Source organism: Rhinolophus hipposideros (genome assembly GCF_964194185.1).
Source record: "Rhinolophus hipposideros genome assembly, chromosome: 15".
NCBI classification, from domain to species: domain Eukaryota; kingdom Metazoa; phylum Chordata; class Mammalia; order Chiroptera; family Rhinolophidae; genus Rhinolophus; species Rhinolophus hipposideros.
In genome coordinates this window covers 46,500,057-46,524,805 of record NC_138061.1, presented here as the reverse complement: position 1 = coordinate 46,524,805, position 24,749 = coordinate 46,500,057, and the positions used below count along the sequence as shown (strand labels likewise).

The 24,749-nt window shown below is 38.0% G+C and overlaps 1 protein-coding gene across 4 annotated transcripts in view; it reads left to right on the top strand.

Moving 5' to 3' along the window:
* The window catches only part of DNAJC12 (DnaJ heat shock protein family (Hsp40) member C12), a 70,751-nt gene that overhangs the window by 35,473 nt on the left and 10,529 nt on the right, over positions 1–24,749 (top strand). For all 4 annotated transcript variants that reach the window (XM_081075349.1, XM_081075350.1, XM_081075351.1 and 1 more), the window contains exons 3-4: positions 5,828–5,906; positions 18,458–18,597. In XM_081075349.1, the coding sequence (XP_080931475.1) occupies positions 5,828–5,906; positions 18,458–18,597 (219 nt within the window). The remainder of the gene's footprint in view (positions 1–5,827; positions 5,907–18,457; positions 18,598–24,749) is intronic.

Sequence of the window (24,749 nt, the reverse complement as noted above, 5' to 3'; positions counted from 1 at the left end):
TCTTTTCAGTCTACAAAGGAGGAGGATTAATTTTGAATAGATTTAAAAAAATAATCCCGTTCTTTATAATATTTATAACAGTTTCATTTCATGGTTACCAGGTACAGTTATACTTCTCTGTATATACTGAGTCATATATTAGAAGGAGAATAAAAGCATTGTCTTTACATTCCTTCTTCTGAATGTATTTCACTGATTCTATCAATAGCACGGCACATGTAGATAACAATCATTTATTTAAAATGAAATGACCTGTCAATTTTGTCAATTCTTTTTGTATATATCCTTCCCAATAAAAAATATTTTATGTTATTTTTTAAAAAAAAATTTACCGGGGAGTATTGGAGAACAGTCTGTTTTTCCAGGGCCCATCAGCTCCAAGTCGTTGTCCCTCAATCTAGTTGTGGAGAGCGCAGCCCAAGTCCAGTTGCCATTTTCAATCTTTAGTTGCAGGGAGCACAGCCCACCATCCCGTGTGGGAATTGAACCGGCAACCTTGTTGTTGAGAGCAGGTGCTCTTTTTTTTTTAAATTTTTTTTAAAAGATTTTATTGGGGAAGGGGAACAGGACTTTTATTGGGGAACAGTGTGTACTTCTAGGACTTTTTTCCAAGTCAAGTTGTTGTCCTTTCAGTCTTAGTTGTGGAGGGTGCAGCTCAGCTCCAGGTCCAGTTGCCGTTGCTAGTTGCAGGGAGCGCAGCCCACCATCCCTTGTGGGAGTCGAACTGGCAACCTTGTGGTTGAGAGGACGTGCTCCAACCAATCCCGGAGCTCAGTGGCAGCTCAGTTCAAGGTGCCGTGTGCAATCTTAGTTGCAAGGGGCGTGGCCCACCGAGGAATTGAACTGGCAACAGTTCAATTGAGTGTGATTGAGAGCCCACTGGCCCATGTGGGAATCGAACCGGCGGCCTTCGGAGTTAGGAGCACAGAGCTCTAACCACCTGAGCCACCTGGCCGGCCCCAGGATCCATTTTTTTAAAACACTTAATTATCCTGCTCCCTTGGTTTCCTCCAAAATAACAATTTCTCATACCTACCTTGTCTTTCATGACCTGGGCACTTTGAAGAATAATGGTCAGTTATTTTGTAGACTCTCCCTTAATTTTGGTTTGTCTGATGTTTTCCCATGATTACATTGAGGTTGTATATTTTTGGAAAAGACACAGCAGAAGTGGTGTAGTACCTTTCGTAGTGTGTCATATCAGGGGTACATGATGTTGATATGTCTTTTTGACCTTGATCACTTGGTGAAGGTAGTGTCTGTTAGGTTTTTTCTGCCAGGTTTTTCTGCAGTAGGGTTACCTATAGTCCCTTTTGTAATTATATTGGTGAAGATTCTTTGAGACTATAGTGTTTCTCCTCAGACTCTTACCACTGATTTTAGCATTGTTTGGTGGATCTTGCCTGTTAGAGTTACTACTGTGTTTGCGTAATGGTAACTTTCTATTTTCCTCATTCATTTTACATTTATTACTTGGAATCCTTCTGTAAAGAAAATCTATCTTACATATTTATTTATTCAACTATTTTTGTCATTATGGATTAATAGATATTATATTTTATGGAGTATAACCTAATTATTACCATTATATATTTTGTGGCTCAAATCGTTTCTTTAGCTCATATTTTAATTAATTATCATTTGATTAGAATAATATAGGATGATCTCTCATGGAATTTATTTCAGGGATATTGCTAATATCTGGAGGTTTGTGTGAAAAATCCAGTTTCAGGTTAAGTGAAATGAAATGATGGACACTACTTAACCCATTTGTAAAAATGAGTTTTCTTTTTCCTGCAGCATATTCTGCAGCACGTACATTTCCATCACAAGAATGAGATCATTCTTTTAATGAATAAATCACAATTTTCAGAAAGCTCCTATTAGGCTACATCATGTTATTTGAAGAACATCTTTCAGTCTGTAATCAAATATTTATTCAATGCTTGGCATTGGGCCAATCCTAGAAATGATGGGGGAAAACAAAACAAAACAAAACAAAGCAAGAAAATGATACAGGATCCGAGTGTATAAAGAACTTGGCATCCAGTTGAGGAGCAAAAACTAATACACGGGAAACAATGTGGGGACAAATAAGTACTCTGCTATGTGGTACTGTCTGTAAGTGCAACAGGAATTAGAATATCTGAAAAGACTTCAGAGAAAATATGGGGCTTGAAATGATCTTGTTCAAAATTTAGATGCATGGAGGGAGACACAGAGGGTATTTGTGTGGCTAGGGAAAGCTGGACAAGATCCATCCAACTAGGAATCAGATTAGTCCTTATTACACAGATTAGTCCTTAGGGCACAGATCAAAATATTGTGCTAATAGGATGTGGAAAAGATAAGTTTTTAAGTTTTGAAATTTAATTTCTGAAATTAGTATATGTTCAATAAGGAGTGGTGGAATATGAAGAGAGCACAAAGAAAAATGTTAACCTAAATGCTTAGTATTTGGGACTATGACATATACATGCCAATTTTGTGTGCATATTTATGTGCTATATCTATGTACTATGTAAATAAGTACACACATATGTGTATATATATATTTATATGTGTATTTTTATATGTGCTTGGAGTCAGACTGCCTGAGTTCAAATCCTTGCTCTTCCACTTATTAGCTGTGTGACCTTGGGAACATTATTTAACTTTTCTATGTCTTATTTCCTAATTTGCAAAACTGCAATAATAATACTACCCACCCCATAGAGTTGTTGTGAGAATTAAATGGGACTCTATATAAAGTGCTTAGAATAGTGCCTGGCAAATAGTAAGTCTCTATAAATCTTAGCTATTATTATTATCATCATTATTAAACATGTATGTGTGTATACATATGAGTATACATATATATGTTGTGTAATCCATTTGAAGTAAAACATGGATTTATACTGCACAAAATGCTTTGTAGCTTACCTTTTCTTGTAGAAACATATTATACAAATTTTCTCATATTATTAAAAGTCTTCTACTACAAGATAATTTTATTTTTAATTTTTTAAAAATTTATTGGGGAACATTGGGGAAGAGTGTGTTTCCCCAGGGCCCATCAGCTCCAAGTCATTGTCTTTCAATCTAGTTGTGGAGGGCGCAGCTCAGCTCCATGTCCAGTTGCCTTTTTCAATCTTAGTTGCAGGGGGTGCAGCCCACCATCCCAACTGGCAACCTTGTTGAGAGCTCGCACTCTAACCCACTGATTCATCTGGCTGCCCCTGCTAAGCTCAGCGGAAGCTCAGCGGCAGCTCGCTGTCTTCAGTCTAGTTGTGGAGGGTGCAGCTCACTGCTCCCACGTGGGAATGAACCAGCAACTCTGTTGTTCAGAGCTCGTGCTCTAACCAACTGAGCCATCGGGCCGCCCTACAAGGTGATTTTTTAATGTATGCAGAATATCCCAGCCTATGGTTATATTACAGTTAACTTTAACAGATGTCCCATTACTTGATGCATAGATTTTTGTTTAAAATTTATGTAGTATTTTATTTACTGAGTCTTCTTATAACTAAATCCTTTTCTCACCTCTGATTATCTTCTTAGACAAATTCCTAGAATTGGAATCGTTGGATTAAAGAGTAGGAAAAAAATATATATATCCAATTGCTTTCCAGGAAATTTACACTTATATACATCCTCACCAGGAGATTATGAGAATGTTCAGTGCTTTGCACCCTCAATAACACTGGTGGTTATCATTCCTTGGATGTTTCAAATTAATTGATAACAAGTAAAGTTTGAACATTTTTGTTTGTTTACTGATGGACAGGATAGCCAGTTTTCCAGACCATTGAACACTGGATCAGGAAGGCAGAATCCAATGGACCTTGACATGGAGGGCCTCACCTGCCCAGGGACTGCGCTTGGCACTGGGCACGTAGGGTGGGCATGCGACGAGATGAATAGAAGGTGTCCAAGACAGACTAACCCACTTTACCAGTTAGTTTACCCAGAAACAGCCCTACACAGAACACTTGTGATAAACTATGTGACAGTGAAATTATAGAAAGTAATGAAAGATAGATACAGACTATTTTTAATTGTTTAAAATGTGAAACTGACAAAATACAGAAAACGTAAAGCAGAAACTAAAAATCACACACATTAGCACTACTGAGAATCAACCATTTTGACACATTTGCTTCCATGGGCTGATACCAGAATGCTTCCTAATTGGATAGGAATTAAAAAGTAAAACAACAACAGTAAAAATCCAAAATTCCTACCTTTGATAGATAGGCATAATTTTACCCATTTATGTTATTAAAGTCCCCCAAGATATGTGTATAAATGTGTAAAAAATGTCTTGAAGGATGTAACCTCTTATCTTGGGGGAAAAGGGTAAAAGAGCTTTTATTTTTTATTCTGTACTGATGAAATTTTTTTCAAAGAGATTGTGAGCATTCATAAATTAGTTGTTAATTAAAACTTCATACTACTAATATATTTAGAATATTTAATATTTTAAAATTGAAAAACAAGTTATTCTCCATTTTCTTTGTTATATAGCAGGCTATGATGACTGATAGTTAAAGGGAGCACCCAGGAAGAGGAAACACAATTGATTACAGTTCTTAACAGGAAGTCTGTCTCTTCCTATTATTCCAAGGGGTTCTCAGTAGTTGCTTAACAAGGAAAAGAATAGTTATTAGTCTGTGTATCTATAAAGATGATTATATTGACTTTGATTATAAAAGTGAAGAATTTTTTTGTGAGAATTGATTAAAGATGACATGGAGTTGATAAAAATACGTTTGTCCTCCCATGAGTCTTATGACAGTATTGAGCTGAGCTGCTTGAGAATTTCTCAGATGAGGTAATTTGCTTTCATTAATTAGTAGATTCCCTAAACTGAAGAATTTGGCCATATAAAACAGTGGGATAGATGACTGAAGTCCAACTGCTGAATTAACAAAAAACAGCTTTTTTAGTAACTAGCTAAATGACTTCAGACAAGTTATTTAACCACTGACATTTATTAATAGCTACTATCATTGAGGTCTTACGATAATCAGGCCTTGTGTTAAGTGCTCTATTGACATTATTCACCTAATGTAAATATGAAGAAACCTAGGCACTTAGAAGTTATATGATTTCCCTAACGTCTCAGGGCAAAACTGGGATTTAAAACGAAGCAATGATTCCAGAGCCACATAATCACTGTTGTTTCCTGCTACTGTCATTGCAATTATGATTGCAAAAAGCCAAGTCTTAATAATTCATGATAATAATGATTAGGTAAGGGAGTGAAATAAAATAAAATTATAGATGACTCACACATCATCTTAGTTTTGGCTGAAGTTTCTGTTTTTCCCAGTCAAAATCTCTAACCAAGCTGTTAGTAGCAAAATGATCAGGTTTGAATTATGTCCTTTTTTTAAAAAAAAAAAAAAAAGTAAAATTCTTAATAAAACTGAAAAAAGCCATAAGGCAGGAAGAAGTAACTTTATAATGTATAATTTATAAACTGGACAATCATCCCTGAATAATGACTGGTGGCTAAGCATCTTTTGAAGAACTCAGATAAACCTATCTGACCATTTTTGATCTTTAAATACGAGTATATTGAGCTCATAGGTGTCTTGGGCCATCATCTATATACAGTAACAAGTCAAATTGTCATCACAGACCATTATTTGAACAGGAGTTTTTATTGGATATTTTCTGAATTTTGTTATTAAATCCCAGTTGAGGAAATTATTTTTTAGAGTAAAAAGTCAAAATACAAATATAAGGATCAAAATGAAAAGTTGGATTGATTATGGCTGAACTTCTTCCTTTGTGTCTTTTAAGTTGGACTGTTTATTTTAAACATTGATTTTTGTTTTAGGTTGAACAAATCCTGACAGAATTTAAGCTCAGAGCCCGGGAATGTCACCCCGATAAGCATCCTGAAAACTCCAAAGCTGGTACGTATTTCACAGCTATTTCTCATGAAAATGAATAGAATATAGAACTAAAAAGCCATTGAGCAGTAACTTAATTTTTTAAAATCTATTATGCTCAAACTTATTCTTTCATTTAATGCCAAAGAATGTTATTGAACTATTGGATGGTAGGAGGGGAGGGAAACATGTAGGGTCTTTTGTCTAATAGTAGCCACTTAACATCCAATTTTCATTCTGCTCTAATGTGCTGCTTCATGGTTTAAAATTTGTCCAGTTTATGCTTTATTTCACCAGTGCTGGAGTGTTACGTATGTATGTAAGCAGGTGGTTGTCTTAATGAGAACCTGGCTGTATTTTCTTCATTTTGGGGACCTGGATATGTCTATATATGACTATATATCTATATCTATATCTATATCTATATCTATATCTATATCTATATCTATATCTATATCTATCCATATATGATATATGTCCATATATAATATATTCATATTTTTGTTTTTTCTTTATCATAATTTAAATTTTATTATCATACATTTAGACATAAATGCTTATGTATATCTCAGCCTGATAAAATACAAACCAGTAATCCTTCCTTAACCTGTCTCCCTCCTGCTTCTCCCTATTTCTATTCTTCCTGTTAGAGTCAAACTTCCTGAGAAAGGAAGTGGTTATCTCTCCTTCCCTTACACCCAATTTTTGATTTATCCTAGATTGACTCTCAACTTTTCTTGGAAACTATTCTTGTAATAGTCACCAAGGACTTCCTATCTGCCAAATCCAGTGGTTGCTTTTTCATCTTTATCTTCCCTGAGCTTGCATTAGCATTTAGCTCTGTTGACCATGCTCTCCTTCTTGAACAACACTCTTTTCCCTTAGGTACCAGGCTATGTGCTCAACTCATGCTTTTCTTCCAACCTCTCAAGCTGCTGTGTCTCCTTTGTGAGTCCTTCTCTGCTCTCCTAAGGTTTCCTCCTAAACTCTCTTCTGGGCTTACTCCCCACTTTTTTTCTCGAGTGTTGTCCAAGTCTGTGGCTTCAATCATCAGCTCTTTGTTGATGGTTCCCAAGTCTATCCTTAAGTCGGTTCTCGTTCCTCATCTTTAGACTATAGTTTCAACTGCTTCTTGGAAATCTCCATTTGGGGATATTTCAGAGTCATCCTGTCAAAAACTGGACTGACTCATTAGTCTCACTGGCTCTAAAATAGCACTTAGTTTTAAATGTTTCCCCATCTTAATAAAGGGCACCACTGTCCATTTGGTTGGCCAAGCAAAAACCTTGCCTCCTTCCTCTCCCACACATTTGCATCTGGTCAATTACCAAATGCTGGTGAATTTCCTGCTACATCTCTCTCTCTCCTGTAGGTTCTTTTCCCTCCATCCTCACAGTCATTACTAAGTGAGTCACCATGATTTCATGCCTGGATCCTGACATTGCTTCATACTGCAGATACCTTTCTTTTAAATTATGGAAAAAATAAAATATTTAATATGTACAAAAAAGTATAAAGAATAATATACAAATGCCTATGTATATACCACCCAACTTAAAACTTCACCCATGCAGTTGAAGTCTCTTGTGTATTCCTACCCTGAATTTATCCTCATAGTAGGTAATACTATCTTAAATTTGATAATTATGTTTACTATATGTATGTTATATGTGTGTGTGTATGTGTATGGTATGACCAAAAGATATGGTGAATGTTTAAATAAATTTATTACAGTAAAAGACACATTGCCATTAATCCCTCTCAAAATGCTCCCCCTTGCTTCAAACACACTTATCCCATTGTTCTTGCCACTTTCTGAAACAGTTCTAAAAGTCCTCTTTTGTGAGTGTCTTTACTTCATTCTCCATCATGACAGCGCTCCATGTCTCATATCACTTCTGGTACAGCAAGTTGTGTCAAATAAAAACATTATAGTGTATCCTCATCCACCTTATTCACCGGATCTGGCACCGTGCAACTTTTGGCTCTTCCCCAAAGTCAAAATGACCTTGAAAAGAAAACTATTTTGAATCTATTCAGGACATCAAGGTAGCCATGACAACACAATTAAAGACACACATACGTATATATACACATACATATATATCTATCTCGAGCTATCTATATTGATAAATAGAGATAGATACATGATTTTTCTGTAAGGAAAATACTATGATTAAGACCTGTATATAACTCCACATTACACAAATAATAAAACCCAAGCTCTTCTTCATTAAAAAAGTTTTTTCCCTTATCTTAAAGCTAGCTCTTCATTAATTTTTTTTTTCATTAAATTTTTAAAAGAAATCATTGAGCGCTTTGATTTGTGTAAACAGATCATTTTCTTATATATGAAGTCATTTTTTGGTTAGATACTTATTACTTTTGCTTATTTGATTTGTTCCCCTTTTTATTAAGGCATAACTTGTTTACGGCCACAAGTTCAATCAGAAGTGTAAATTTGATAAACTTGTGTCTATGTCTAACCAGTTTAACCACTGCCTGGATAAAGATGTAGGACATTTCCAGCAGCCCAGAAGTACCTTTTCATGTCCTGTTCAAAGGCAGCACCCTCTCCCATTTTTGGATCTCTATCGTCATTGATTAGTTTTGCCTGTTTTTGAATTTCATATAAATGGATTCATACAATATGTACTATTTTATGTGTAGATTCTTTCGATTTATATTATGTCTGATATTTACATGTACAATATATTGTACTTATAGCAATAGTTCATTTTTTGTCATTGCTGAGTCTTTAGGTTCAAACCCCCTCATGCTGTGCTCCCCCGCATCTCTCCATTTTCGATTTTCTCTCACCCCACACTTACAACTCCATGTTTTAACCACTCTGAACTACCTTGGTTCCATAGTGTGCCCTGGTTTCTACTCTACAATCTTAATGCCTGCTGCTTCCTCTGTCTGGAACACCCCCAAGACCTGTACACCTTCCCGTCCTGCTTTGATTGGCTAGGTCATGCTCCTGTGTCAGGTCTTAGCTTAGCCATCACGTCCTCAGGAAGTCTTGTGTGTCCCCGCACCCAGAGCAGCCTATATGTCAGGCAGCAAACTGTATCACTGTTTGCGTATGAGTCATACTGGAAGCTCAGTGAGGCAAGCCTCCTGCTTGTCCTGTTCACAATGGCATGCCCTGCATCTAGCATAGCACCTGCAATGGAGGAGTCCTACTTTGTGCAAATAATTTCTTGAATGAGTGAATTCATGAACATTTCTTTGGGAGACATATTAATTACTTGTCTGAACTGGAGTTAATATTAAGATGGATGTTCTAATATAAAAGTATGTAAATTTGATAAACAAGCCCCAGGTTATTCTTTAATTGGGTTCTTTTTCAGTGAAGCATGGCTTTGAGTTGTTTTTCTGTCCCTCGGAAACAATTTCTATTTGGGATACATGATGAATCACTGTACAATCAGTGCCATTTCTAGTTTCCATAGTGATAGGAGTTTTCACGTACAGGCTACCTCAAGGCTTCTTGTTCAGAGAAAGAGGGCTGCGTAAATATAGTTTAAAATGAAAAGGTACACAGACATCAATATCTTCCCTTGTCTGGCTTGCAGTGATAGATGATGCAACCTTTGGGTAGAAATTGTTTTCAAATTTGTTTAAGCATCCATTTGGATTAATAAGACTTTCTAAAAATTTAGGTGGTTTTTTACACACTTGGAGAAGGAGTAAGGATACTGATAAAAAAATAATAATTTAAAAATGTCCAACAAAAATTCACCTAGCTGCTGAATTTTGGTTTGACAGAAATCCAGAGTACATGGACAGATTTTCAAATGTATTTCATTAAGGTGAAAGGCTAGCCTGTAGAGCAATAGCAGGTAGGAGAAATTAAATTTGTAAATATACCTTTTTGGTCCACTAAATGTAGTCTGAACCACTGCCATTGAAATTACTGATTTGTTAGCATAATGTAGTAGTAGGTATGAACAGAGACTTGTCTGGCTGGATTGCTCCTAGCTCCCACTTGAGAGCTAATTGAACTTGGTTAACCTCCCTGAGCCTCACCATTCTCACAGATAAAATGGGTAGACTCTCAATGTGTCTGCATGCAGGAGGCACTCAATGAATGTTGGCAATTATGATTCAGTTGACTTTCTTTCCTTGGTTTTATGCCACATTCCAAGATAAAAATTAAACAAAATACGATAGTTTTCTTTTTTGTAAGTTACCGTTAGATAGTTCTTGCTTTCATTAAAGGGCTAAATCTAAGGCTTTTAGAAATCCCTTCTCTTGTCCAGGTGTGGGTGATGGAGGCAGGACTGGTTGTGTTATAGAAATTGTGTTACTGAGCTCAAAAGATCCTGGCTGGTGCTCATGCCAGGCCTGTGTGTACACATGACAATAATTGTTTCAGGTCAATGTTTTATTACTTCAAGTCAATGTTTTATTACTTCTTTTTGACCCTGAAGAAAAGGGTCAAAGGTTTTGTGAAATGATTATTTTTGTTGTTGATTTAAAGACTTCAAAGACATTTGGATATTTGAAGAAGGGGAACTCTTTGTCCCTTGCTGTTATCTTTCAATATCTCAGTGTTTTCCTACTTTAAAAACTATTGCTTCTTGCCAGTCAAGATGTAATAGCAGAATAGGTAAATGCAGTGCTTGCTTTCTCTCACAACAACATCACAATTACAACTAAACTCCAGAACAACCATAATTGAGCATCACCTTAGGCCTAGCTGAACTGAAGTCCTACAACTAAGGACATACAGAAGCCACCTTAAGACTGGTAGGAGGGGTGGAGATGCGGAAGGGCTGGTTCCACACTCGCATGTGACCATTAAAAACCGGGAGCAATATCTTGGCTATGGAGGTCCCTCCCGAGGAGGGAGAAGTCCCAGCCCCACACCAGGCTTCCCAGCCCAGGGTTTCAGTGCTGGGAAGAGAACTCCTCACAACTTCTGGCTGTGAAAAGCAGTGGAGATTGTGGCTGAGTGAGACAGAGGCACTGCAATCCCAGGTGCTTCACTTAAAGGAACCATGCAGACTTACTCTCTAAGGGACTCACTTGCTCTGAGCTCCAGCACTGGGGAAGCAGCTCACAAGACACCAGGGATGTATGGGAAGGCACTGAGTTGTCTGGCTTTAGGGCAAGGGCTAGAGAGGATCCTTTCTACCAGAAGGAGGAGCTGGAGGAAGCCATTGTTTCTTTGTTGAGCCCTCCCCACTCCCAGCATGCAGACATAGGTGGCCACCATATCTGAATCTCCATCAACCTGGTTAACACTGTTCATTCGCCATGCCCTGGTGATTCTGAGACCCCGTGCCACCAAACTTTCAGGCACATCTAAGCTGCTTCCAGTGACTTTTCCATACAAACGGCCTGCCTTGGCTCAAGCTACAGACTTTCCTAAAATCTCTCAAAGGTTCATAAAACCCAAACAAGCTCATTTGGCTTCAGCATGTCCTGTACCTTTTGCTGAGCAGCCCTAGGCCTGGCACTAGTTAGCCTCAGTTCACGTCTTGGCCTCTTGAAGCACCTCCAAGCCCCTCATGGGTGGTAGCCATCTGCAAATTGCCTTGTGGCTCATGCTAGGTAGACCTGGACAGGGCACAGGCTGCGGTTGAATTTGGCCTGCAGCGGGGTCCCTCCCAGGAGGATTGGGGCTGGCACTCATTGTGGTCAGCTTTGAACCCAAACAGAGCATCACCTGGCCACGTCCAAGGATGACACACCTAAAGGGCAGACTGAGCAGGCACCAGAGTCCTGCTAAAGTGAGTCCTGCTCTGTAGGGTCAGCCCCTGCACAACAGTTCTTCCACTGTAGTCATGGTCAGGCCTCACAACCAATCATCCTGAGAGTCAGTCCCTCCTACTGGTGTGCAAACAGCAATTAAGGCTCAACTGCAGCAGGAGGGCACACAACAACCCACACAAGGGACACACCTGGAGCACCTGGCTCATGTGACCAGGGAGGCTGTGCCACTGGGCTCCTCATGACAACTACTACATAAAGCCACTCTTCTAAGACGGGGAGACATAACAGCTCTACCTAACACTTAGAAACAAACACAGGGAGGTAGCCAAAATGTGGAGACAAAGAAACATGTCCAAAATAAAAGAACAGAACAAAGCACCAGATAAAGAACTAAACAAAATGGAGACAAGCAATCTACCAGATGCAGAGTTCAAAACCTTGGTTATAAGGTGCTCAGTGATTTAAGGGAGAACTTCAACAAAGAGATAGAAAACATAAAGAACCAGCCAGAAGTAAGGAATATAATAACTGAAATGAAGAATGCATTAGACGGGATAAATAGTAGATTATATGAAGCAGAGGATCGAATCAGTGATTTTGAAGGTAAGGTAGCACAAAACACCAAAACAGAACAGCAAAAAAAATCCAAAAAAAATGAGGAGAGTTTAAGGGGCCTCTGGTACAACATCAAGCATACCATCATTCCTATTATTGGAGACCAGAAGGAGAAGAAAGAGCAAGGAATTAAAAACCTATTTGAAGAAATAATGACTGAAAACTTTCCTAACCTGGTGAGGGAAATAGATATACAAGCCCAGAAAGCACAGAGTCCCAAACAAGATGAATCTAAAAAGGCCCACACCAAAACATATAATTAAAATGACAAAGGCTAAAGATGAAAGACTCTTAAAAGCAGCAAGAGAAAAGCAGTTAGTTACCTACAAGGGAGGTCCCATAAGACTGTCAGCTGATTTCTCAACAGACACTTTGCAGGCCAGAGGGATTGGCAGGAAATATTTAAAGTGATGAAAAGTAAAGACCTACAACCAAGATTACTCAACCCAGGAAAGCTATCATTTCAAATCGAAGGACAAATAAAGAGCTTCCCAGACAAGAAAAAGCTAATGGAATTTGTCACCACCAAACTAGTATTACAAGAAACATTAAAGGGACTTCTTGAAGACACACACAAAAAAGATAAAAAATATGAAAAAGTGACAATAACTGCATATCTATTAATAATTACTGTCATTGTAAATGGATTAAATGCTCTAATCAAAAGATAGGGTGGCTGAATGGATAAGAAAACAAGACCCTTACGTATGCTGCCTACAAGAAATTCACTTCAGATTGAATGACATACACAGACTGAAAATAGGGGATAGAAAAAGGTATTTCATGAAAATGTAAACACACAAACAAAAGCTGTACTTATGTCAGACAAAATAGACTTTAAAACAAAGGCTAATAACAAGAGACAAAGAAGGACCCAATAACCCCACATCTGGGAATTTATCTGAAGAAACCCACAATGCTACTTTGAGGAGATGTGTGCATCCATATGTTCGTTGCAGCGTTGTTTACAGTGGCCAAGATGTGGAGGCAGCATGGGTGTCCATTGATGGATGAATGGATAAAGAGGAGGTGGTACATATATACAATGGAGTATTGTTCGGCTGTGGAAGGGACTGGGTTCTTGCCATCTGTGGCAGCATGAATGACCTGGAGGGCATTGTGCTGAGTGGAGTATGTCAGACAGAGAAAGACGGATGCAATGTGATTTCACTTAAATGTGGAATCTAAAGAACAAAATAAACAAAAACCAAACCAGAAACAAACTCATAGATACAAAGAACGTGTGTATGGTTTCAATGGGAGAGGCATTAAATGGTGGGTAAAAAAGGGGTGGGATTGAGAAGTACAAATTGGTTGTTAACAGTAGTCATGGTGATATAGGGTATGGCATAAAGGAATATAGTCAATATTGTATTGACTATGTATGGTGTTGGATTGATGCTGGGTAATTGAGGTGACAGATGGGAGGAGGGTTGGGGAGTATAGTTGAAAAAGGTGAAGGGATTAAGAAGTACAAATTGGTAGTTACAAAATAGTCATGGGGATGTAAAGTAAAGCATAGGAAATATAATCAATAATATGGTAATAACTATGTATAGTGCCAGGTAGGTACTAGACTAGTCAGGGGGATCACTTCTTAAATTATATAAACTGTAATCACTATGCTAGGTACTAGACTAGTCATGGTGATCACTTCTTTAGGTATATAAATGTTGAATAACTATGATGGACACCTGAAACTAATATAATATTGTACGTTAGCTATATTTTAATAAAAATCTTAAAAAAATAAAAAAATAAAATAAAAACTATTGCTTCTTCCCCTTAGAATAGAAATAACATGTATTAATAAATAATGTTGAAAGTGAAAGTCTGCTCTTATCTCTCCCTGTCAGAGAACTGCTATTAACAGTTGGTGTATTTTTCTCCAGACTTTTTTCAAAGCATGTTCTGATATATTATTATTATTTTATTATTACTATTATTATTTCTCAAGTAATAATAAGTTTTCTGCATTTAAGTTGTGGCTATAATAATACAAATTCTATTGTGAAATATGAATTTTAAAAAATCTGTCTGTTTTCAAAATAGACCTAGGAGTTAAGAGAGAATGTGTCTCAAAGGTTCAAGCATCATTTGCTTGTATAAGCTTATAAAATGAGATGTCTCTTCCCAGAACTGGTAAATATTTATCTTGCATGAGTCATTTGATTAGCTTATATATTAAAGGGTAAATACAAACCCAAACTCATTTTTATTAAATGTGGTGAAGAGGATGGATCAAGAAAAAGGCCACCTAACAGGAAAGATAAGGTCTCTTTTGCTTTCTGCTTATCAATTGTTGTTGAGGGATTGACATCACAGTAATTCCAAGCAAACCTCTTTTGTTCTGGAAACTCTGGAAAACAGGCCAACAGTAGTGTGCCAAGAGAAAGTGACTCATAGATACATATGTAAATCTTTACAATCCCTGCTCTACTAGTAAGTGGCATGCGCATCCTTAGTGATGATTTAATGAGCTTTTTATTCCTGTTGGAAAAAGTGACATCTCACTTACACAGAGGGACAATTACACTGTCATCAGCAACAGAAAGGATTGCCCACTGGAGTGATCTAATATAACAAGATGCTTTTTGTTTGTTGTTTGTTTTCCTGTAGCTTTCTATAGGCCCATCTTTAGGTTCTTCCCTTGAACCCATTCATTGCTACTACCTCCAGTAGTGGATATTAAATAATTCATGGCCTGTTAGGTATCTGTGCTGCCCAGCTTTGGAGCAGGTTCTTGGAGGTGCCCTCTGTGGCAGGCTGTAGCTCTGGTTGCTCGGGGAATACTTGAAGTGGTTGTATTTGGGGGCTGGGGGCTCAGGCAGAGCAGCTCTTTACCAGCTGGGAAGTATTTCAGTCTTTTCACAGTTAGTGTGGAGGTACCATCAGTAGTGACTGCACATTTGCCCTAACATCTGTTTTAAAGGATTTTGACTAATTTCCATGAGCTATTTTTAAGCACTATGAGGGTCATTTGAATTATTTTTCCCAATGATACTATTAAAATATTCCTAATTCACAAAATAAGGATATGTGTCATTTCTTTGGTACTTGGCACTCAGGGAATAGCACTATATGAATATCTCTATATTCACACTCAAAAAGGAAGCATTCGCTCATTTATTCCGTGAACAAATACTTTTTGAGCATCTGCTACGCTGCTCCAGTGTAAGGGTTACAGCAGAGAACAAAAGAGGTAAAGTCTCTGCCCTCCCAGAGTTTGTATTCTGATAGAGGAGACAGATCACAAACAAATCATTATATAATGTTAGGAGGTAAGTACTATGAAGAAAAGTAAATAGGGCAAGGGAGATAAAGGAATGGGGCTGATGGGGTGAGTGGCCATTTTATATAGCATGGTCAGAGAAGACCCCATCAACAAGATGGCATTTGAGCCAACATCTGAAGGAAGTAACGTGTGAGTGCCTCGGGGTAAAGGTGTTCTTGATAGAAAGGACAGCAGGTGCCAAGGCCCTGAGGCTGAAGTGCGCTTGGTGTATTCAAGGAACAGCAGAGAAGCTACTACACTGTAACAAGGGGAGATGGGGAAAAGTAGAAGGAAATGAGGTCATAGAAAGAAGAGGGAGGTAGAGGGCAGGCAGAGCATGTCAGACCTACTAGCCATGGTAAGAAATTTTCTTTTAAGAGAAATGGGAAATCACTGGAAGTCATTTTGAGCAGGGGAGTGATATTATGTGACTTATTGTTAAAAAGATTATTCTGACTGTTGTGAAGAAAATAGACTGAGACAAAGGCAGGAAGATCAGTTGAGAAGCTTCTGTAAAAATCCAGCCAAGAGAGGATCGTGGCTTTGACCAGAACAGTGGCAATGGAGGTGACGACAAGAGGTCAGATCTTGGGAATATATTAAAGGTAGAGCCAACGAGGTTTGCTAATGCCTTAGAAGTGATATGTGAGAGAGAGTCAAGGATGACTCCAAGTGTAAAGAAAACTAATGAAGTATTTCCTGACTCATCAAGCAGAACCAGTCTTGCCTCTATTTCTATTTATCACATTATATTGGAATGATTTGTTTATATGTCTGCTTCCTTACTAGACTCTGAACTTCTCAAGAGCACAACCTGGATCTTATTGATGAATGATGGAGTTTTTATTATTCCTGAAGGTGGAAGAGAAAGTGAGGATTAGAGGGTATCATGCATTACAGGAAAGTGGAAGGGTGAGGAAGGCAGTCAAATGATCAGCATCAGCTGGGGAGGCTGACAGGCTTGGGTTTGAATCATGGCTCCATCATGTGAAGCTTTGGGACTCTGGGCAAGTTACATTAACCTTCTTCAGACTTAGAGTCTGTGAAATGGGAATGATAGTAATAATACCCTCCTCACAAGGTAGTTATGAAAGAAAAAAGAAACCCTCTTCTCATTAGCAATCACTTCTTTTTTCTCCCTTGCCCAGCCCCTGGCAACCACAAATCTACTTACTATCTCTAGATTTATCTATTCACAATATTTTATGTAAATGGAATCATGCAATATGTAGCCTTTTGTCACTGGATTCTTTCGTTTAGCAGAATGTGTTTTTTTATTTTATTTTTTTTATTGGGGAAGAGGAACAGGATTTTATTGGGGAACAGTGTGTACTTCCAGGACTTTTTTCCAAGTCAAGTTGTTGTCCTTTCAGTCTTAGTTGTGGAGGGTGCAGCTCAGCTCCAGGTCCAGTTGCTGTTGCTAGTTGCAGGGGGCAGAGCCCACCATCCCTTGTGGGACTCGAGGAATTGAACTGGCAACCTTGTGGTTAAGAGCCCACTGGCTCATGTGGGAATCGAACCGGCAGCCTTCGGAGTTAGGAGCGCAGAGCTCCAACCGCCTGAGCCACCGGGCCGGCCCTAGCATAATGTTTTTAAGGCTTAACCATATTGTAGCATACATCAGTACTTCATTTCAATTTGTGGCTGAATGATAATTCGATTATATGGATATAGCACATTTTGTTTATCCATTTATCTGTTGATTGACATTTGTGAGTTTTGAGTTGTTTCTACTTTTTGTCTAGTAGGAATAATGCTATGAACATCCATATACAAGTTTTTATGTGGACATATGTTTTCAGTTCTCTTGAATTTATACTGTTGTTCCTTGTCCAATTTCCATGGGGGATTGGTTCCAGGACCGCTGTGGATACAAGAGGTCCTTTATATAAAATGACACAGTATTTGCATATAAACTACCTAATTATATTATAATAATATAGTGTAAATGATATGTAAAGTCTTTTGTTTAGGGAATAAGGACAAGGGAAAAAAGTGTACATGTTCAGTAGAGATATAACCATTGTAGGCTTACCTACATAGTACATATCCGTGTGTAAGTCTTAACACTTTTTTTGTTAGCATTAGCATTTTTCCTAAGTATTTTTTTTGGTGCTACTATAAATGGAATTTTTTCCTTTATTTCATTTTCAGATTGCTCACTGCTAATGTATAAAAACAATTGATTTTTGTATATTGATCTTCTATCCTGTCCTATAGAAAGTTTTAACTTCACTTAGGAGCAGAAGTGACATCGGAAATGTTTTCAACAGGGCCAGGAAATGTGTCTGTTGTATGCCATCTGGTCAAATAGATCAGTGACAAAGTTACCACCCATAAGCCATCTACTGTGTTGTTTCCTGTGCTGAAAACTTTTCAATAGCTTCCAGCTGCATTTCCAACAATAACAAAACCAGAGCAGAATCCCTAGCATGGCCCTCGTCTACCCTACAGCCCCATCCCTCATTGTTCTTCCTGGTGCTGTGTCCTGAAGCCACAGAGGCAACCTCTACTTGCTCTAAATCACCAAGCCTTAGGGTTTTGATTTATAATGTTCCTCTAGCCTGGTCACTACCCTCCTGGACAATTACTACTAGAAAAGGTAGTTTTCTTCCTAGTAGATAACATTGTCATTTTCCCAATGTTTATAAATAAATGTCTGTCCCACTAGATAGATCATGTCTATTGTTCCTACCTGTGTCATCAGCACCTGGCACATTACTGAGGCTTGGTAAAGAAGTGGATAAACTATGAGACAGGCACTTTACATACTTGATCTCACTTAACCTTAGGATACACTTTACAAATGAGGAAACTAAGTTTGACGAGGTGTACTGGCCCAAGGTTATACCACTAATAAGTAACAGAGACATATTCCAGTGAAATCAGTTTGGTTGTTTGAGAGTTTAAATTAACTCCTCCAAGAGAGAAGTGCTCATGTTTTGATTTTTTTTTCCAGTGGAGACTTTTCAGAAACTGCAGAAGGCAAAGGATATTCTGACTAATGAAGAGAGCCGAGCCCGCTATGACCACTGGCGAAGGAGCCAGGTGTCGATGCCATTCCAGCAATGGGAAGCTTTGAGTGACACGGTGAAAACGGTAGGCTTCTCTCTGGGATGAAGTGAATTTATGAAGCTCAGGCTTAGATGTCTTCATGTAGTAGCTTAAACAGTCAATAAGACACAGGAGTGAGAAGACCAAGAAGCTGGTAGAACCTGGATGTAACTCAATGTCCACAAAATCCTATGAAGGAAAATTCAACACCAGAAGAGCCCATGGCTTCATTTGTCAGTCTCTGTCTCGTTGGCTGTTTGATTCATTAGATACACTCCCCATTATCACTTACTGTTTTATGCATTCTGATATCTGTGCTTCTCAAGTTGCTCATATGATACTCCTGAATTTCGAACCATTGCCAGTTCATCTCCTCCATCCTTTTAGTTCCTATCAGCCTGTTGTTCTCTTCTCAAGACTTATAAATTCCATGAAAAAACAGGGTCTGATTAATCAAAGAAACCTATAAGCTATTTGTAAATTATTTTTGTTATAAATTCTGGTGAAAGAATTATTGAATAGATGCAGAGGGACTTTAAACCATTGTGTTGTCTGTCTTCATGCCATTAAAAAACCTAAATATCAAGATGATCACTATTTTTAATATGTTATATATTTATTTTGTGTTTAGGTTGACCTTTATGTATTATAGAGAAAATGTAATTTTAAATGTTTCTGTATTCTTTGGCATGACTTATTATCCAGATTTATTTCTACAGGGGCATTTTTCTATGACATGAGACTTAGAATACAAAAAGTTACCTTATAGGCAAGTCTTGAGGGACACTTGTTAGAATTAGTCTACAAAGTGATTCACATCTTTTAAATTATAGCCCCTCAGCATTGTAATTTAAATTTTCTTCGTAATGCTTTTTATTTTAAGAAGACTTGAGCAAATTGTTTTTCCATTGATAAAAGATCTGTGAAGGAGGGTCTTTGAAGTAATGGGGAAGAACAATGCAAAACTCTCATGGTTAACGCTTCTCTACATAAAATATAGACTGTTTTCTTTATCATTTTGGAATGAAGTATATATTCATGTGATTTCTTTAAGGTGGGTTAATTATTTATGAAGGACTAACCGTATGACTAATGAATATATACCCAGAATAACTGGAGAGAATATTTAAAAAATATGTTAACTTTTCATACTCAAAAGTAACATTTTTTTTCTTTTACGTTGTGTATATCTGAAATTCCTTGTTGGCAGTAACTGAATAAACATTGTTCTACCTCCTCTGCATAACCCTATTTCCATTCTGCTGTGTGTGACACACTATAACTGCAACTGAATTAGTGACTCTTGCTATTCTAATGCCTTTTGATTTATAGTTCATTTTTCTTGATGAACCACTGAACTCTGTTACTTAATTTTAACTGCTAATATCAAGTTAGCAAGTTAGCTGCGGATGTTTTAAAAACTCTTTCCAAATCTCTGCTCTAATTTATATCGCCAATGTCTTTCCATTAAACACTAATTTCCTGTCTCCAAACTTAATTTCCTCTTTGAATTTAGCTTAACCACGAACTGTTGAGGTCTTATAATTACATTTTAGATCTTACTGGTTGCATCATTTGTTTTGTCAGCAAAATTGAAATACGTGTAGTATGCTGGGCTAGCATTTGGTTTTAGATTTATTCTTATTATAGTACAGAAATGATGAGATGCGTATCTTTCTGTCTCAATAGCAGTGGTATTTTTTCTTGCACACTCTTTGTTTGGGCTAAACCTTGTTGTTTCTGACTTGCTTTTGTTTCCCTTCCTCAGTAGACTTTGAATCCCATATGCCAACTTTTCACGTTTTGTACCTCATTCTTTAGACTTCCTGTAAATTTTCTTTCATTCCTTTGTTCTCATCCTCACGGTTACTTCTGCATGTGAAAGCCCCACCTCTCTCTATAACATTTTAATTGTTGCTTTCTGTATTTGTGCATTTCATTTGTTTATCCTTTCACATTCACTACTCCAGAGAAATTAATAATTGTCATACCTAGTTGGTCATCTATCCTTTTGTAGATAAACATCACCATTAGGATGTTTGGGTTAGGTATATTACATATGCCATTCTGACAATAAAATGGTTATAATTTCGGGTTTGGATTTTAGGTGACATTTATCTAACACACATCTTTAGTTTAGCTTGCCCTCACACACTTATAGATTGTTAAATATCATAAAGTCCCTACCTTTCACATTGTTAAGCCTGTGTTTCTGCTTTTTATTTAAGCAGTATAATGCCTCTGGAAGGAAAAGTATTGGTTGGGAAACAATGTTAATCCTAATATCTTCAAAGTAGTGATGCTGGCTTGAATCCCCTGAGTGGTGACTCAAGCCATAGGGTAAGAAGGTTCTTGGCTTCACATAGGAAAGAATTCAAACGTAAGCCCATATAGAGTTTAAAATGAAAGTTTATTTAGCAGAGTGTAAGAAAAGAAAGGCCGCCCCACGGACAGAGTGGCAGTCTCTAATTGCTAGTGGAAGAGAGACCTCCCCGTAGGGCTAGGGTTTATATGTGCTTCTTGTTTCTAGGGAACTTTCTTCGTCTGGAGAACTTTCTCAAGGTACAAGAAGAACAGGGACAGGTTTACCTATAACTTTTTGTAAGGTACAGCCTGTGGCTAGTTTGTAATAGGCTTGATGATGGGAACGGCCATTACACTGAATCTCTGCTCAATAAGCTTCAGATGGTCTGTTCTGTGTGATTAATTAACATCTGCTTGAGGTCTGTGTCCTGGAGCACGTCAATAGCAGGCTTGGAATCTAACCTCCCAGTTCTTTCCTTTGTTAAAATAGTCCTTAGGCCCCTTCCCTATATTAGTAGGATGAATCACAGTGCATTTTTACAGCATCACAAGTTCATGTCATGGGAATCTCCTTTAGGAGAATTCCTCAAATGAGCCACAGCTTCAGGGTGACACACTTCTATCCTTCAAGAATGATGAAACTGTAACTGTTTTTTTTCTCTCCACTCTAGGTGCCTGTTACTTCACTAGCTATTTATTTTTCTCTTCCTTTTTAGAAGTTTCTCCAGATAGATTAATTAGTAAAAATATTATAAGAATGCATTCATGTCAGTGTTGGAAGATTAAATTTAGTTATGGTGATATTGGTTAAAAAAAGGGGGGTATAGGAAAGGGTATGGGGTGAGGGCTTCTGTACCCATGGCCTTTGGGATCTTGGAATAACTTGAAAACACACCTTTCTAGCTCAAAGAATCTTAGGAAAATTCATCATCATGTTAAATGTTTTTTTTTAAGTAATAGTCAGTATTTGTTAATCTTAACCAAATTCCAGGAATTATTCTATATGTTTTACATGTTAAACGGTTTTAAGCCAAGGGATCCAGGGTATGAATGGTGCTCCCTTTAGCTCCAAAGTATATGGCAGAATGCCTTCTGATGGCTATGGGAAAGTGGTTGCACCAAAGCCACAGTCAAAAATAAAGCATTGAGAAAAACTCTCATAAGCTGTTAAAACTGTCTCATGCCATATTAATCGCTATAAATTTTATAAAAAGTTAATAGAAACACATTTTTGATGAATGTATTGTTTGACAAATTGCTTTTGGAGGGCTTGTTGGGTCTGCGAGTCCCCCTCACATGAACCTGTTTGCCTACTGTTTCTGGTTGGCTGAGGTATCCTTGGGGTGAGTCCAGTTGGCTACAGACTACCAGGGAAGCTTCCTATTATGCCTGTATAGGCAGTGTGTCCAGCCAGCTAGGAAACAGTGTGCAGTGCAACACTTTCTGGGCCTGTTCAGAAGGCAGTCTGTCCTAATTGGATGTTATCCAAAAGCAAGTCTGAAATCACCCAGGTAAGTGAAAAATTTATTTCTGGAGATCCAGGATAAAAATAACCCATCAATTTTGAGTAGTTATTCAGCTGATAACATGGCTCACCTGAGTACTGGGTTTTTTTTCTATTTGTCTCAATGTTTACTGGAATGTAGACCCAATTTTTTTATATTCTGGTATTGACTAAGGTCCAGAATTTAAGAAAATGGCTCCCTAGATAGCAAACAAACAAAACAACAAACAACCCATTAAGGGAAGCTGGTAAACAAGTTAATTGAGAAGGCAGAACAACAACATGCCAGTTTTCCAGACTGTAGGACAGTGGCCTTTACACCCCAAGCTGGGAGTCTGTTTAGTGTTAGTTGACTCCATGCACACAGTGGTTTTCTGTCTGGTGCAGTTCATTATTCTGCTGTACAGATTCTCCCCTTCCTAGCCTTCCTCTTTGTCTCTATCAACTACTATCATTTGATATTTTTGTTGATGCTATTCTAATTGAACTGAGTCACTCCACAATAGTTTGATGTTAAATATTGTTGTGCCCAACTAATACACTAGTGGACCTGAGAAATGCATTTCATGGACACAGAAATGAATGATCTCATTGTGTCCCAGCAAACCAGGCTGTTTAGCGTTGCTCTTACGTTAGTCCCTTGACTGAACTATAATGCAAAGCGTGAGAAGTACTCGTATAGAAGGTTAGATACGGGTTGGATTCTTCCTCTGCGCATTTCTTTAATTGGGATCAGTGGATATGGGGGTCTGATAATACAGTACTTTATTCTGATTTACTCCTAAAGGGGATGGATGAGTTAGACTACTATCTCAGAATATCTTTTCACTGAGGGTTTTCAAAGCCTTTCCTGTAGGTGAGTCATTAGTCTTCACCACCCGTCTAAGGCAGACTATAGGCACTTATTCCAAGAGAGAAGTGCAGAGGGACAGAGTTAATACATCGTGTACAGGCCGTCTGGCTGACCTGTGACTCTTACAACTCACATTTTCAGGTCTCTGGGCCCTGAATTCTTGATTTTTTTACTCTCTGTTTTTCACTAACCTTCCCAATATCCTTTCCACTCCACAGAGGTCGCCGCTAGCCAGCCTCGTCTAGTCTGACCATATGTGAAAAGCCCAAGAAACCAAACAAACAATACAACAGACTCAAACCAACCAAACCAAAAGGACGTTATTTTTCACAGTATCTGAGGTCATTTCCCCTTTTTAAAATTAACGTTTTTATCTTGAAAAAAAAAACTTATAGAAAAATGTATAACACCTACATTTACAATTTAACAAATGGTTGTGAAGTGTATACTCTGTGACCATCCCTCCCAACACACATTACTAGCACCCAGAAGCCCCTCCCTTATATGTTTTTGCAATCATAACAACACTTAACTTTTAAAATCTAATTTTTCTAATTGTATATATTGGGAAAATTTCCTGAGGCATACTGACACCGACCTCCAAAGGAGGACAGGGCTGAGAGACTAAAGGAAGAGCCTGACAACTGCAGAATTAAATAGTTCATAAAGGGAATTTGTGGACAGAAGCAGAGTCTTGGGCATCAGCAAGATGTTGGGTCTCCACACCTAAAAGGGGATCGGGGCTTGACATGTGTACAGCTTCCAGGATCCCAGGTGGCATGTAGCCAAGTGGCATATGCTTGTTAAGAGCTGTGTATTCGGAGGCAGTAAACAACTTAATGGGCCTACTTATCTATGTAAGAACATTCCGTCAACTGATCATAGGCCCACCAATCTGTCCTGTCCTTGGGTGAACTGGAAGTCACTGAGATCAACTTGCTTCTTAAATGGCTTTCATCAACAAAACAAATAGTAACAAGTGTTGGAGAGGCTGTGGAGAAAAAGGAACTCTCATACACTGTTGGTGGGAATGCGGACTGGTGCAGCCGCTATGGAAGGCAGTGTGGAGGTTCCTCAAGAAATTACGAATAGAATTACCATATGACCCAGCAATCGCTCTCCTGGGTATCTACCCCAAAAATATAAAAGCATTTCTCTATAGAGACACGTGTACGCCAATGTTCATTGCAGCTTTGTTTACGGTGGCCAAGACATGGAAACAACCAAAATGTCCTTCGATAGATGAATGGATAAAGAAGTTGTGGTACATATACACAATGGAATACTATTCGGCGTTAAGGAAAGATGATATAGGAGCATTTGTGACAACATGGATGGATCTCGAGAGGATAATGCTAAGTGAAATAAGTCAGACAGAAAAAGCAGAGAACCCTATGATTTCACTGATATGTGGTATATAAACCAAAAAGAACAAGACAAACAAATGAGAAACAAAAACTCATAGACACAGACAATAATTTAGTGGTTACCAGAGGGTAAGGGGGTGGGGGTGGGTGACGAGGGTAAAGGGGATCA